Below are 16,629 nucleotides of genomic sequence, written 5' to 3' on the forward strand. Positions count from 1 at the left end.
AGACAGCAAACTACTTGCTAGCTACAATTAGGCATCAGATTAATTTGTTCTTCAGCTTCTATAGATCAAAGTAATTTGGTTTCCTTATGGAGATTATTTTAATGAAACCATTCTTATTGCAGACAGCTTAGGGCAAAGTTCCTTATGCCATTGTAGAAATGTTATTACATAAGAAATGTCATTACAAAACATTGTAATTATGCAGATGTCACGTTTTAGTTTTACTTTTTTTGAGATAGCATTTCTTTTTCTTGCTTCATACATAGTAAACCTTTTTTTCCATTTATTCTAATCACTGTTTAGCTTGAAATAATCTTATACAAATAACTTTAGCCATCTGTAGATGAATAGCAGTATGTCCATCTCCAAGTCTTTTGTAGTCTAATTAGAGTGTTGGAGATACGTAATTAATATGGGATTTTTAAAAAGTAAATGTAGCAAAATCATATTTCTTTTTGACTATGGAAATATTGAGAGATTTTTATCTAAATCTTTGATTAATCTTGAGTTAACCTTGATTCTTAATGCTTTGATCCATCCTTTATGGTCCCTCTTCTATAAACACCTAAAACTAACTGGAAGGAAACTGGATTATACATCAGCTGTTGTAAAAATGATTCTCCAATAATTTATTAAGTTAAACTTGTTCATCAAATTTTCTTAGCTTAGGATCTCTCTTTGAGTAATTGTTGCCATCTAAATATAGCCAGAGTGAGAATGTGATAGGTAATAACTTCTACAAAGCTGAAGTTTATTTATAGACTTCTATTTTCCACTTAAACATGAAGATATTTTACTATAAATGTAATTGTTTTTTCCTAAAAATCAATGTTTTATATTTTAGTTTGTTGTAGATTGTGAATTCTTTAAAAAAGAGACAAGATCCATTCAGCTTCCTGTAACTCATCTTTTTTCCTTTGGTAAGTACTTTGATTTTGGAAGTCTTAAGAGTTCCTTTTTTTTTTTTTTTTTTTTAGTAGGCTCCATGCCCAACATGGAGCCCAGAACAGGGCTTGAACTCAGGACCCCGAAATCAAGACTTGAGCTGAGATCAACAGCCATACTGTCAACCGATTGAGCCACCCACACATCCCAAGAATTGCTTTTATTTTTAACAGAGTGCTTATTTATTTTGCCAGTCAGTTGCAATAATGGAGAGCCTGTAACATTAAATATTGTATTTCAAGTATAGTTCTTAGGATAACCATATAATGTGGTTCAATGGTTTGATTGTTATACTAGGCCAGAGGTCATCTTCTGAGAAGTGAACTTTAACTTTTCCCTGGTCATATACATTTGCAAGTGAGAGAGAGAGAGAGAGAGAGAGAGTGTGTGTGTGTGCGTGTGTGTGTGTGTGTGTGTGTCTTCCATGAATTTATACTACATGTTGTCCCTTTTAATAAAATGTTTATTATAAGGTATAAATTGCTGTCTGCCCTATAGAAGTTTCAAGATTTCTCTAAATATTTTTCCCATTTTTTTTATTGTGGTAAAATACATGTAACTAAATATGCCTTTAAATTTTATTTTGAAGTAATTTTGAGCATTCAGAACAGTTACAGAAAGAGCACAGGGTTCTATATCCTTCACTCACCTTAACAAACAATGCAGTTGTCAAAACTAAGAAATTATTATTTGTACAACACTATTAACTAAATTACAGGCTTTATTTGGTTTTCATCAATTTTTCCATCAGTGTTCTCCAGATTCCCACATTGCATTCAGTTGTCATGTCCTGTTCATCTCCTCTAATTGTTGATAGTTCCTCAGTTTTTCCTTGTCTTTCATAACTTTGGCATCTTTTGAAAAGTACTTTCAGTTATTTTGTAGAATATCAAATACTTGGATTTGTCTAATGCTTTCTTACGATTAGATTAAGGTTGTACATTTTTAGCAAGAATATCACCGGAGTTATGTGTGCTTCTCATTGTATCCTATGGTTGGACACATGATATCACTTTGTCTAATTACTAGCAATGTTAACCTTGATTACTTGGTTAAGGTAGTGTCTGCCAGGTTTCTCCACTGTAAATTTATTTGTTTCCTTTTTGTATTTAATAAATGTCTTGGGGGAGCTACTTTGAGAATGTTTAAGTATGCTTTTATCTTCAAAATAACCCACTAATTTTAGTATCCATTGGTTCCTCTAGTTTGAGGCAGTTATTACTGGTATTCTATATTTATTGGAATTCTTATGAAAGGAAAGTTGTCCCTTCTCCATTTATTTACTTACTCAATTTTTATTTATGTCAGTATGACTCATGGGTATTTATTTTATTCATTGGATTATAATTTAATACTATCATTACATTTTTTTTCTTAAGTTGTTCTACCTTTGGATATTGGGAGCTCATTTTAGATTGGCTCCTTGCCCTTTTGACATGGCCTATCCTTAAAATATATATTTTTAAATTCCATTTGTGAAAAGAATCTATTACTTGAGAGCGGAAACTTTTAGATTTTTATCCCTCATCCACCTTTTTCGGCCAGCGGGTAAGAAGGATACTCAGAGGGGCACCTGGGTGGCTTATTTGGTAAAGCGACTGCCTTCGGCTCAGGTCATGATCCTGGAGTCCCTGGATTGAGTCCTGCATTGGGCTCCCTGCTCGGCAGGGAGTCTGCTTCTCCCTCTGACCCTCTCCCCTCTCATGTGCTCTCTCTCTCTCATTCTATCTCTCTCAAATAAATAAAATCTTAAAAAAAAAAAAAAAAGGATACTCAGAACAATACAGAAATGACAAGTCTGAATCACCCATCTCATTAGAGATAGCAGACTTGTAAAATGAAAGATCTACCAAGAAAGCATACATTAAATATTTGACTTTTGAAATTGAAAATATGTACTTGACTTTTTAAAATACATACATTATAAATATTGTCCAGAGTTTATTGAAAGAGGATAGGATTTTTAGGAGTTCACTCCTCCATACCAGAAACGAAAACCTATAAACTCTTTTTTAATATTAAAAGTGTATTAACATTAGTTAAACATTGGTAAACAATCAGTACTTTTTAAAAAACTGTTTAGTATTCTAAGTAATACAGTACTTTCAATTCAACAGGACTGTCTTCAAGGAAAGTGATATTAAATACAAGTGGCCTGTTTTATAATATAGAACTTCTAAACTTCGGACAGGTAATTATCCTGATTATAGCAAGGATTTGATTTTACTTCACTGTTTAGTTAAGCAAACAAACAAACTTTTGTGTTTTTTTTTTTTTTTTGTGGTCAAACTCTTACTAGATATACCAGGCTTTTAAAATCAACGTAGTAAGCAAGTGCTCAGGAGTCAAAGGTAAGTGTATTTTCTGAGAAGAATAGTATTGTCAGTTGAAGAAACAATAGCTCTTCACTTGAATTTTCTATAATACTTATTTATTTTATGTGAATTAAAATTAAATTATAGTAGAAAAGCTGTCTATATTTCCAAGAGTTTTAACATAGACCCTTTTTAACACTAAGTGTCTTCAGCTGTATCAGTTTAAATATCCACATTTAAAAAATACTATATATATTTTTCTATCTCATTATAGTAGTAATTCAGATTTAGCTGTTTTACCAGTTTCTTGTTACTTTCCATATGCTGCAATATCTTTTGTAAGTCTAATTAAACATTATTATTTAATAATTCTCTGTAATTTTTTATGGGATCTAAGTCTTACTGGTTATTTTTTATGAAATGGGTAATTGTGTAGTTAGGTATTATAGTAGCTTATGTAACACTTAAGGTTAAGGTTACATAAGGTTAATAACACATATTTCCTTTATGTTTCCACAGAAGAAATAACTAGTATTTATAAACTTCATATTCCTTGGTCTTACGAAGATTCCTTAACTATTGCACAGTAAGTATATGGAAGAATTTATCTTAAACTTTGGTCATTTTGAATAATACATATTCTGCTTAGTTTATTTAAGTGAAATTTTAATGAAACTATTTAAGTGCCTCTTAATAAAATGTAACTATCCTTTAGGTAGCATTGTGCTCATAAGATAATGTTATAAGGTAATGTAGTATTATCTAAATGATCTAGAATTTAAACTTTACTTGCTTGGACCATCAACCCCTTCCTAGACTGTCCTCCAATGCCTGTCCTAGATGAAGGAGCATTCAAACAACTGTGATACAATTGGAAAAGTGTCCATCTATAATAACGTCTCTGACATCTGTCTTCCTCTCCATTATTTCATTGTGTTGTGCGAGGATTGACTTAGAGTTGGTTATTTAACAGCAGTTTGTATTTGAGAATTAATATTTAAGTTTTCTTTTCAGGGTACCATCTTCCACAGAAATTTCTCTGAAACTCCATATTGCTCAACCAGAAAATGACAGCCATGTAGCATTATTAAAAATGTATACATCTTCAGACTGTCAGTATGAAGTAAGTTGCATGTTTGCTTAACTTTTAAGATTTAGTTATAGAATACACAGGAAATGTATTTTTATATTAGCCTTAGATATATGGTAATGTGGAAGCCAATAAATATATGAAATGGACATTTATGATGCTTTAAACATTCTCCATTTTGCCTGTTAGCACCACCTCAGTATTTCCTTATATGTCTTAATAAGTAATAGAAAATGAAAATTGAGACTATATATTAACTTTCTATGTTTGGAAGCTCAAAGTCCAAAATTCTCTATAAATTGAAGAACATCATGAAATCAGCTGACATGGCTTTACTGCAATAATTAACATGATTTATATTGGTTTCCAGCTCCACTGGATAAGTGTAAGAATCTTCTTTCCTTTTCACTAGCTTTTTAAATCTCTGTTAGTCATTAATATGTGCAGTGTAGTACGCCTGCTGTGTTTGTTTTACAATCACAGTACCTCTCTGCTCCAAGAGAAGGGAAATAGACTTGAGGAACATTTACTCTTATGGATTCATGAACTACAGGTGTCCCTCTGTATCATCCCAGGTTCTAAGAATTCCAGATTTAAGGGATTATATATTTTAATGGCGATTTCTGGTTTATGTGAAATATCTTCTTTCTATTCAGTTCCTTTAAAACAACCTTAAATATTTGGATTCTTCATTAGAACTTTCTTGGGGTGGATTAGAATTGGTAGGTCAGACTGTTCGTTAGCAACAAGTTTCAGTTGGACCTAAATTATGAGTTATTTTGGATTTCGTAGTATTTATTAATGCTTTGATATCTTGCTTTCTGTTTCTAATACTGAAGGACTTTGTAGGGCTGTAATGGTTTTTAACATGTGTCTAATAGTGATAGCAAGAATTGCATTAATACTTTGGCTCCAAATACTGCACACACTCACAAATGTCCATGTTTTTATAAGTACTTTACATTTTTAAAAAGTATTTTGAATAATCATTTTATAATTTCCGTATGAAATACATATTTCCTTTTCCCAGACTTCCTAATATCAAAAAAGTGTATTTATAATAGAGATAATGATGAATTTCTTTTTAAAATACTGTTTCAGCTTAAATTTTACCAAATATGCTCTGTTCCTGGTCTTTTATTCTATGAAACGTGTTTTTATGAAATTTACTCAGAAGTGCCTTAGCTTAACTATACTTAGTGCTATACAGTTGTAGGTTTGAGATTTTAAAATACTGGTTATATACATAGGTTAATTTGTGTTTAATTGTTCAGCAAACGTATGTGTAGCTTCTGAATTCAGTCATTCAGTCAATTCCTTTAGCTTGCATGACCTGGTACTAAGATATTCTGGTTAATCAAATATTCTAGTTAGTAAAGGGTTATCACATGTACCATTCATCCAGTTGTCAAAGAATTAGAATCCAGGAAAATATGCTGAACAATAAAACTACACTTAATACAGATTAAAATTTGTGGTTCAGAAGATTCTTATAAGACCATAAATGTGTTTAGGTTGATCATTATTAAAAAATTAATGATTATGCTTAGAGATGTGCAGAAGTGCTCAGTTTAATAAAATGTGAACTAGAAGGCTTTAGGAAAAATAACCTTTTTTTAATGATTATTTTAAACTAGGTGACAGTTAAGACTTCCTTTTCACAAATACTTGGACAGGTAAGTGATTCCTGGTTGATTACTATAAGACAAGGGTTGCAAACTGTTGTCTGGAAAGGGCCAGATAATAAAATATTTTAGCAAACCAAATATGATCTGTTGCTGCTGCTACTGCTGCAGCTGCTTCTTTCTTTTTCATTGTTCTCCTTTTCCTTCTTTTCCCACTTTAATAAAATCCAAAAACCATTCTTAGCAGAAAAATCATAGTTGGCCATGCCTGGCTTTAAGGTGATGCTTTCATTCCTAGAAATGAGAGCTGATTCCTGATTCTCAAATTAGTGTTTTTGGCTAAATGAATGTCATACTAAGATTTCATGTTGATCATACTATACTATACTTCATAGTCCAGTAAAATTTGTAGGCTCTGTCATATAAACAAACATTTTCAAATAACTTTTTATGTTGTATGTGCTTAGCTTGTAAAAATAAAAAGTAAGTTATATTAAAAATAAACATGTTGGAATACTTTAAATGCTTTTGGGGAATATGTTTCTGTAGTTCATAAATAGTGTTACAAAAATAATTTATCAAATAGTAGAACTACTAAAATATTACTCAACATCATTATAATTTGCACACTTGTATAACCTGGGCATAAATAATAATATTGATTATTCAGAAAAATTATATACCAGTTTTAAAATTCACTAAAGTTTTATTGTGCCTTCTATTATTTTTTATTTTATTTTTTTGTCTGTTGTGGCATAGCATAGCAGAATTTTTAAAATTCAAGTCCTTTAAATCTATAATTATAAAACTTACAAATCAAAATTAAATCAGAAAATTTTTATATGCATTATCTCATTTGATTCTCACAACAACCTGGTGAGACCTAGATTGTGATTATTATTAAATTTGTGAATATTAGAAAATTCTAAGTTCATGTGTAAAATGTGCTACGTTAGAAAAAAAAGATTAAATGTTGGTATAAATTGGAAAAGTGGCACCATGGATAGTTACAATAAATTCTCTAGCTTGTTAAGGGACTTTTTTAAAGAAAAATTGCAGGGGGTGGGTGGAAAAAAAAAAATTACGTCTTGGAATACAGGGGAAGAATTGTTGCTACTGTATTTTTAGTATGTCAAAAAGGCATGTTACTGTACACAGTGGTCTGGGCTGAAGATATACTGTTTTATCTGTATCATCCCTGGGGCTCATAATTCAGATTAGTGACAAGAAAAGTCAAGTTCACCAAAGAAGGACATACTAATATTCTTGTTTAGGCATGGAAATTTATCGAAAAAACAAAGATATGTAGGTTTTACAGGATCAAAGGTGGGTACTTTTTTTTTTAAATTTTTATTGTTATGTTAATCACCATACATTACATCATTAGTTTTTGATGTACTGTTCCATGATTCATTGTTTGTGCATAACACCCAGTGCTCCATGCAGAACGTGCCCTCTTTAATACCCATCACCAGGCTAACCCATCCTCCTACCCCCCCTCCCCTCTAGAACCCTCAGTTTGTTTTTCAGAGTCCATCGTCTCTCATGATTCGTCTCCTCCTCCGATTTCCCCCCCTTCATTCTCCTCCTGCTATCTTCTTCTCTTTTTTTCTTAACATATATTGCATTATTTATTTCAGAGGTACAGATTTGTGATTCATCAGTCTTGCACAATTCACAGCGCTCACCATAGCACATACCCTCCCCAGTGTCTATCACCCAGCCACCCCATCCCTCCCATCCCACCCCCGACTCCAACAACCCTCAGTTTGTTTCCCGAGATTAAGAATTCCTCATATCAGTGAGGTCATATGATACATGTCTTTCTCTGAATGACTTATTTCGCTCAGCATAACACCCTCCAGTTCCATCCATGTCGTTGCAAATGGCAAGATCTCATTCCTTTTGATGGATGCATAATATTCCATTATATTATATATTATATATATAACACATCTTCTTTATCCATTCATCTGTCGATGGACATCTTGGCTCTTTCCACAGTTTGGCTATTGTGGACATTGCTGCTATAAACATCGGGGTGTATGTACCCCTTTGGATCCCTACATTTGTATCTTTGGGGTAAATACCCAGTAGTGCAATTGCTGGATCGTAGGGTAGCTCTATTTTCAACTTTTTGAAGAATCTCCATACTGTTTTCCAGAGTGGCTGCACCAGCTTGCATTCCCAACAGTGTAGGAGGGTTCCCCTTTCTCAGCATCCCCGCCAACATCTGTTGTTTCCTGACTTGTTAATTTTAGCCATTCTGACTGGTGTGAGGTGGTATCTCATTGAGGTTTTGATTTGGATTTCTCTGATGCCGAGCGATGTTGAGCACTTTTTCAAGTGTCTGTTGGCCATTTGGATGTCTTCTTTGGAAAAATGTCTGTTCATGTCTTCTGCTCATTTCTTGATTGGATTCTTTGTTCTTTGGGTGTTGAGTTTGATAAGTTCTTTATAGATTTTGGATACTAGCCCTTTATCTGATATGTCATTTGCAAATATCTTCTCCCATTCTGTCGGTTTTCTTTTGGTTTTGTTGACTATTTCTTTTGCTGTGCAAAAGCTTTTTATCTTGATGAAGTCCCAATACTTCATTTTTGCCCTTGCTTCCCTTGCCTTTGGTGATGTTTCTAGGAAGAAGTTGCTGCAGCTGAGGTCGAAGAGGTTGCTGCCTGTGTTCTCCTTTAGGATTTTGATGGACTCCTGTCTCACATTTAGATCTTTCAACCATTTGGAGTCTATTTTTGTGTGTGGTGTAAGGAAATGGTCCAGTTTCATTCTTCTGCATGTGGCTGTCCAATTTTCCCAATACCATTTGTTAAAGAGACTGTCTTTTTTCCACTGGACATTCTTTCCTGCTTTGTCAAAGATTAGTTGACCATAGAGTTGAGGGTCCATTTCTGGGCTCTCTATTCAGTTCCATTGATCTATGTGTCTGTTTTTGTGCCAGTACCATACTGTCTTTATTACAGCTTTGTAATAGAGCTTGAAGTCCAGAATTGTGATGCCGCCAGCTTTGCTTCTCTTTTTCAACATTCCTCTGGCTATTTGGGGTCTTTTCTGGTTCCATACAAATTTTAGGATTATTTGTTCCATTTCTTTGAAAAAAGTGGATGGTATTTTGATGGGGATTGCATTGAATGTGTAGATTGCTCTAGGTAGCATTGACATCTTCACAATATTTGTTCTTCCAGTCCGTGAGCATGGAACGTTTTTCCATTTCTTTGTGTCTTCCTCAATTTCTTTCATGAGTATTTTATAGTTTCCTGAGTACAGATTCTTTGCCTCTTTGATTTATTCCTAGGTATCTTATGGTTTTGGGTGCAATTGTAAATGGGATCGACTCCTTCATTTCTCTTTCTTCTGTCTTGTTGGTGTATATAAATGCAAATGAGTTCTGTGCATTGATTTTATATCCTGCCACTTGACTGAATTCCTGTATGAGTTCTAGCAGTTTTGGGGTGGAGTCTTTTGGGTTTTCCACATAAAGTATCATATCATCTGCGAAGAGTGAGAGTTTGACTTCTTCTTTAATGATTTGGATGCCTTTTATTTCTTTTTGTTGTCTGATCGCTGTGGCTAGGACTTCTAATACTATGTTGAGTAACAGTGGTGATAGTGGACATCCCTGCCATGTTCCCAACCTTAGGGGAAAGCTTTCAGTTTTTCCCCATTGAGAATGATCTTCGCTGTGGGTTTTTCATAGATGGTTTTAATGATATTGAGGTATGTACCGTCTATCCCCACACTCTGAAGAGTTATAATCAAGAAAGGATGCTGTACTTTGTCAAATGCTTTTTCTGCATCTATTGAGAGGATCAGATGGTTCTTGTTCGTTCTTTTATTAATGTATCACATTGATTGATTTGTGGATGTTGAACCAACCTTGCAGCCCAAGAATAAATCCCACTTGGTCATGGTGAATAATCCTTTTAATGTACTGTTGGATCCTATTGGCTAGTATTTTGGTGAGAATTTTTGCATCCATGTTCATCAAGGGTATTGGTCTGTAATTCTCCTTTTTGTTGGGGTCTTTGTCTGGTTTTGGGATCAGGGTAATGCTGGACTCATAAAATGAGTTTGGAAGTTTTCCTTCCATTTCTATTTTCTGGAACAGTTTCAGAAGAATAGGTATTAATTCTTCTTTAAATGTTTGGTAGAATTCCCCTGGGAAGCCATCTGGCCCTGGGCTCTTGTTACCCTGTTAGCATTTTGTTCTCTCATTCATCTATTCTCCTCTGGACAAAATGACAAGACGGAAAAAATCACCTCAACAAAAGAACAAGAGGTAGTACCGACTGCCAGGGACCTACTCAATATGTACATTAGTACAATGTCGGATCTAGAGTTCAGAATCATCACTTTAAAGATACTAGCTGGGCTTGAAAAAAGCATGGAAGTTATTAGAGAAACCCTTTCTGGAGAAATAAAAGAACTAAAATCTAACCAAGTAGAAATCAAAAAGGCTATAATGAGGTGCAATCAAAAGGCTGTAACTGCTATGATAAATGAGGCAGAAGAGAGAATCAGTGATATAGAAGACCAAATGCTGGAGAATAAAGAAGCTGAGAAAAAGAGATAAACAACTACTGGATCACGAGGGCAGAATTCGAGAGATAAGTGATACTGTAAGACGAAACAATATTCGAATAATTGGGATCCCAGAAGAAGAAGAAAGAGAAAGGGGGGCAGAAGGTATATTGGAGCAAATTATAGCAGAGAACTTCCCTAATTTGGGGAAGGAAACAGGCATCAAAATCCAGCAGGCACAGAGAACCCCCCTCAAAAATCACTGAAAATAGGTCAACACCCTGACATCTAATAGTAAAACTTACAAGTCTCAGAGACAGAGAAAATCCTGAAAGCAGCTTGGGACAAGAGGTCTGTAACCTACATGGTAGAAACATTAGACTGGCAACAGACCTATCTAGAGACCTGGCAGGCCAGAAGGGACTGGCATGATATATTCAGAGCACTAAATGAGAAAAATATGCAGCCATAAATGCTGTATCCAGCTAGGCTGTCATTGAAAATAGAAGGAGAGATAAAAAGCTTCCAGGACAAACAAAAACTAAAAGAATTTGCAAACACAAAACCAGCCCTACAAGAAATATTGAAAGGGGTCCTCTAAGCAAAGAGAGAGCCTAAAAGCAACACAGACCAGAAAGGAACACAGACAATATACAGTAACAGTCACCTTACAGGCAATACAATGGCACTAAATTCATATCTTTCAATAGTCACCCTGAATGGAAATGGGCTAAATGCCCCAATCAAAAGACACAGGCTATCAGATTGGATTAAAAAACAAGACATCGATATGCTGTCTGCAAGAGACTCATTTTAGACCCAAAGACACCCCCAGATTGAAAGTGAGGGGTTGGAAAACCATTTACCATGCTAATGGACATCAAAAGAAAGCTGGGGTGGCAGTCCTTATATCAGACAAATTAGATTTTAAACCAAAGACTGTAATAAGAGATAAGGAAGGACACTATATCCTACTTAAAGGGTCTATCCAACAAGAAGATCTAACAGTTGTAAATATCTATGCCCCTAACATGGGAGCAGCCAATATAAGGCAATTAATAACAAAAGCAAAGAAACACATTGACAACAATACAATAATAGTGGGGGACTTTAACACCCCCCTCACTGAAATGGACAGATCATCTAAGCAAAAGATCAACAAGGAAATAAAGACTTTAAATGACACACTGGACCAAATGGACTTCACAGATATATTCAGAACATTCCATCCCAAAGCAACGGAATACACATTCTTCTCTAGTCCCCATGGAATATTCTCCAGAATAGATCACATCCTAGGTCACAAATCAGGTCTCAACCAGTACCAAAAGATTGGGATCATTCCCTGCATATTTTCAGACCACAATGCTTTGAAACTAGAACTCAATCACAAGAGGAAAGTCGGAAAGAACTCAAATGCATGGAGGCTAAAGAGCATCCTATTAAAGAATGAATGGGTCAACCAGGAAATTAAAGAAGAATTTAAAAAATTCATGGAAACAAATGAAAATGAAAACACAACTGTTCAAAATCTTTGGGATGCAGCAAAGGCGGTCCTAAGAGGAAAGTATATAGCAATACAAGCCTTTCTCAAGAAACAAGAAAGGTCTCAAGTACACAACCTAACCCTACACCTAAAGGAGCTAGAGAAAGAACAGCAAATAAAGTCTAAACCCAGCAGGAGAAGAGAAATAATAAAGATCAGAGCAGAAATCAATGAAACAGAAAGCAGAAGAACAGTAGAACAGATCAACGAAACTAGGAGCTGGTTCTTTGAAAGAATTAACAAGATTGATAAACCCCTGGCTAGACTTATCAAAAAGAAAAGAGAAAGGACCCAAATAAATAAAATCATGAATGAAAGAGGAGCGATCACAACCAACACCAAAGAAATACAAACAATTATTAGAACATACTATGAGCAACTATATGCCAGCAAATTAGACAACCTGGAAGAAATGGATGCATTCCCAGGGATGTATCAACTACCAAAACTGAACCAGGAAGAAATAGAAAACCTGAACAGACCTATAACCACTAAGGAAATTGAAGCAGTCATCAAAAATCTCCCAACAAACAAGAGCCCAGGGCCAGATGGCTTCCCAGGGGAATTTTACCAAACATTTAAAGAAGAATACCTATTCTTCTGAAACTGTTCCAAAAAATAGAAATTGAAGGAAAACTTCCAAACTCGTTTTATGAGGCCACCATTACCTTGATCCCAAACCAGACAAAGACCCCATCAAAAAGGAGAATTACAGTTGCTGGAGTGGTTGGGGGTGAGAGGGATGGGGTGGCTGGGTGATAGACATTGGGGAGGGTATGTGCCATGGTGAGCGCTGTGAATTGTGTAAGACTGATGAATCACAGACCTGTACCTCTGAAACAAATAATATAGGTTAAAAAAAAAAAAAAGATAGGAAGGGAAAAATGAAGGGGGGGAGTCAGAGGGGGAGACGAACCATGAGAAACTATGGATTCTGAGAAACAAACTGAGGGTTCTAGAGGTGAGGGGAGTTTGGGGGATGGGTTAGCCTGGTGATGGGTATTAAAGAGGGCACGTATTGAATGGAGCACTGGGTGTTATGCACAAACAATGAATCATGGAACACTACATCAAAAACTAATGAGGTAATGTATGGTGATTAACATAACAATAAAATTCTTTAAAAAGTTGATTACAGAGGAGAATAAATCTTTGTTAAAATTTTAACATTAAAAGAAGAATTTAACACCATCTTTTTATATATTTTTATACAAATTGGATCAGCTGAGGAGTGCCTGGGTGGCAGAGTCGGTTTACCATTTAACTCTTGGTTTTGGCTCAGGTCGTGATCTCAGGGTCCTGGGACCAAGCCCTGCTGGGAATTCCTCTCCCTCTTCCTCTGCCCCTCCCCCCTCAAATAAATAAATTAGTTTAAAAAAAAAAGAAATTGGATCAGCTGACAGAATGACTTGAGGAACTATAACATAAAGGTTATGAATGTAGGCTCTGGGTTCAATCCCATTCCACAGTATTCCAAAGACAGTGAAGGACCTAACAGCTTAATACAGGCATACCTTGGGAAAACGGTCCATAGAGCATTGGTGCTATTTTGGTAGATGCAAGTGAAAGATTAGAAGTGAGTAGAAGAGGAGAAATAGTACATCAGGCTCTTGAGAAGTTTAGCTGTGATGGGGTGCCTGGGTGGCTCAGTCGTTAAGCGTCTGCCTTCGGCTCAGGTCATGATCCCAGGGTCCTGGGATCGAGCCCCGCATCGGGCTCCCTGCTCAGCAGGAAACCTGCTTCTCCCTCTCCCACTCCCCCCTGCTTGTGTTCCCTCTCTCGCTGTGTCTCTCTCTGTCAAATAAATAAATAAAATCTTTAAAAAAAAAAAAAGTTTAACTGTGAGAGAGGGGGAAAAAGTGGTAACTGGAGAGGGAAGTGGAGGAAAGGGAAGGTGTTGTCATTGTTTTCAGGGTGAGAGACTTGAATTTGTTTGAATGTCAGTGGCTAGGTGAGTAAATGAATACCCTGGAATTTTGTTATGTCATCTCTCTGTAAGACTCCTGGAAAAGAAAAAAACTCGAGTTTTAAGTTAAAGCAGGTAATGATACCGAACTATGAAATTGTTAATGAGATTACAGCAAAGTCACTACATTATAAACTCCTTAGACAGTGCTCACCCTTATATTCCCTGTGCCGAGCACATTGAACCCAATATATAGATGATACACTTTCTAAATTGGGAAAGATGGAATAAATTATATTTTCATAGTCATCTATGAATACTTTTTAACTTTAGTTCCATTTACATAAAAACAGCTCATCCTGTTTAAGAAATATTGACACAGTTATACCTTGGAGTTGTGAGATTAGTTCCAGACCACCACAATAAAGCAAATATTGTAATAAAGCAAGTCAAATGATATAAAAGTACATATAAAAGTTATGTTTATACTGTAGTCTGTTAAGTGTGCAATGGTATGTCTAAAAAAATGCATACCTTAATTTTTAAAACTTCATAGCTAAAAAATGCTAACCATTATTTGAGCTTTCCATGAGTCATAATCAGTCATCATAGATCATCATAACAAATACAATCATGAAAACGTTTGAAATATTCCAAGAATTCTCAAAATATGACACAAAGTGAGCAAATGCTGTTGGGAAAATGACACCAATAGACTTGCTTAATGCCAGTTGCCACAAACCTTCACTTTGTAAAAAAATTCAATTATCTGCAAAGTGCAATGAAGCAAATCAATGAAATGAGGCATGCCTGTAATAGCAGCCAGTATTTTTTGATAGCTTATCATGTTTGAGTTAATACTCTAAATGCTTTACACTGGGGCGCCTGGGTGGCTCTGTTGGTTAAGCGGCTGCTTTCAGCTCAGGTCCTGATCCCAGAGTCCTGGGATCGAGCCCCACGTCGGGCTTCCTGCTCAGCGGAGAGCCTGCTTCTCCCTCTCCCTCTGCCTGCCGCTCTGTCTACTTGTGCTCTCTGTCTCTCTGTCAAATAAATAAAAAAAAATCTTAAAAAAAAATAAATGCTTTACATAAGTGAACATCCTTAAACTTTAAAACCACCTATAAGGTAAGTACTGTTATTGCCCCCATTTTACTGATGAGGACAATAAGAGTTAACAAGTAACTTGCTTGTCTATTAACTTTTTTAAAGATTTTATTTATTTTAGAGTGTGCACGTGTGCGAGGGGCAGAGGGAAAGGGAAGGAGAGAACCTCAAGCAGACTCCGTGCCAAGAGCAGAGCCTGACACAGAAATTATTTGCACCACCCTGAAATTAAGACCTGAGCCAAAATCAAGAGTCAGATGCTTAACCGACTGAGCCACCCAGGTTCCCCTACTTGTCTATTAGGTTTTTAATTGTGCAAGTTACTTGGGCTCCCTGTGCCTGAATTTCTTCATCTGTAAAGTAGGAATAAGAATTACCTCAAAGGATTTTTGGGAGGAGAGCATGAGATAATGCATATAAAATGTTTAGTATCATGCCTGGACCATATTAAATGCTCAATAAATGTACCTTGTAAAAAAAAGTTTGTAGTATATGCTACTCAATTGTATATTTTTTGTTGTGCCTTTATGAAAAATTCTGATTACGTTTCTAATGTACTGTATATTCATAATATTTATTTTACTTAGAGTTTTGATACCCATTACTGAAAATACCTCTGTGACCATGTCAGGAAAGATATAAAGTGAAGAAAGACATTTTTATTTCACGTGAAAGTACATTTATTTCATTAACATGAATATTAATAAAGAAGTTGCCCTTTGATTTGCCTGTTTTCTAGGTAGTTAGATTTCATGGTGGAGCTCTTCCTGCTTATGTTACATCTAGTATCCTTCTTGCTTATGGAGGACAGTTATACTCTCTCTTCTCAACAGGTAAGAGTGTTTCTATTCCTCCTCTCTTCATCCATTTCCTCCTCAGTGCTCCATTACTACTTATTTATCCCTCGTGTGGCTAAATTCATGACCCATCTCAAGTTTACAGGCATTTCAGACCCTCTGGTTTTAGGTGATCCCCAAGAAGATTCCTTACTTGGCTTTTCCATTTTACACTTTCATGCCGAAGGTTTTTCCCTCTATTCTGAGGATATCCTAAGAGGTAGAGTCTCCCTGATGGGGATCTTGTTCCCCATTCCATTCCTGGTACCTAACATAGTGTCAAGCACATAGTAGGCATTCAGTGTAATGTTTGGGCTGTATCCAATGTATCAGTTAGGTCCTGGCACACTGAATGGAATAATTGAGAGTTTATTTTAATGAAGGGACTATTTCAAAGGTATGGGTAGGGTTGAGGGAAACCAGTAAGAAATGATTAAGTGCCAGATTAGCAGTAGAGCCATCTGATACTCCTTGGTGCCAGGGCAAGGGAGTGAGCAAGCCTCGAGAGCTATAATAGAGGGCCGCATTACTACAGCTGCAGCCCTGTCAGCCTGTGGCTCAGCAGGGGGAAGGCAGGGAAATACACACACTCACCTTATTTCCTCCCATCAGTGCCTATCATTCATTGCACCTAAGTCAGCCTCCCAGAGTTCAGAACAAAGTAAGGGGAGAATGGATCTGGAGAGGCAAATACAGAATATATACTGCACTGGACAAAACCTTCCTTTG

The 16,629-nt window shown here is 35.8% G+C and overlaps 1 protein-coding gene across 1 annotated transcript in view; it reads left to right on the plus strand.

The window, feature by feature from the left end:
* The window catches only part of PGAP1 (post-GPI attachment to proteins inositol deacylase 1), a 72,354-nt gene that overhangs the window by 40,639 nt on the left and 15,086 nt on the right, over nt 1-16,629 (plus strand). The window contains exons 14-20 of the mRNA XM_032405677.1: nt 845-920; nt 3,063-3,136; nt 3,245-3,296; nt 3,780-3,846; nt 4,275-4,383; nt 5,988-6,026; nt 15,804-15,897. Of these exons, the coding sequence (XP_032261568.1) occupies nt 845-920; nt 3,063-3,136; nt 3,245-3,296; nt 3,780-3,846; nt 4,275-4,383; nt 5,988-6,026; nt 15,804-15,897 (511 nt within the window). The remainder of the gene's footprint in view (nt 1-844; nt 921-3,062; nt 3,137-3,244; nt 3,297-3,779; nt 3,847-4,274; nt 4,384-5,987; nt 6,027-15,803; nt 15,898-16,629) is intronic.

The sequence above is a fragment of the Phoca vitulina genome, unplaced genomic scaffold (assembly GCF_004348235.1).
Source record: "Phoca vitulina isolate PV1807 unplaced genomic scaffold, GSC_HSeal_1.0 scaffold1, whole genome shotgun sequence".
Lineage (NCBI taxonomy): Eukaryota > Metazoa > Chordata > Mammalia > Carnivora > Phocidae > Phoca > Phoca vitulina.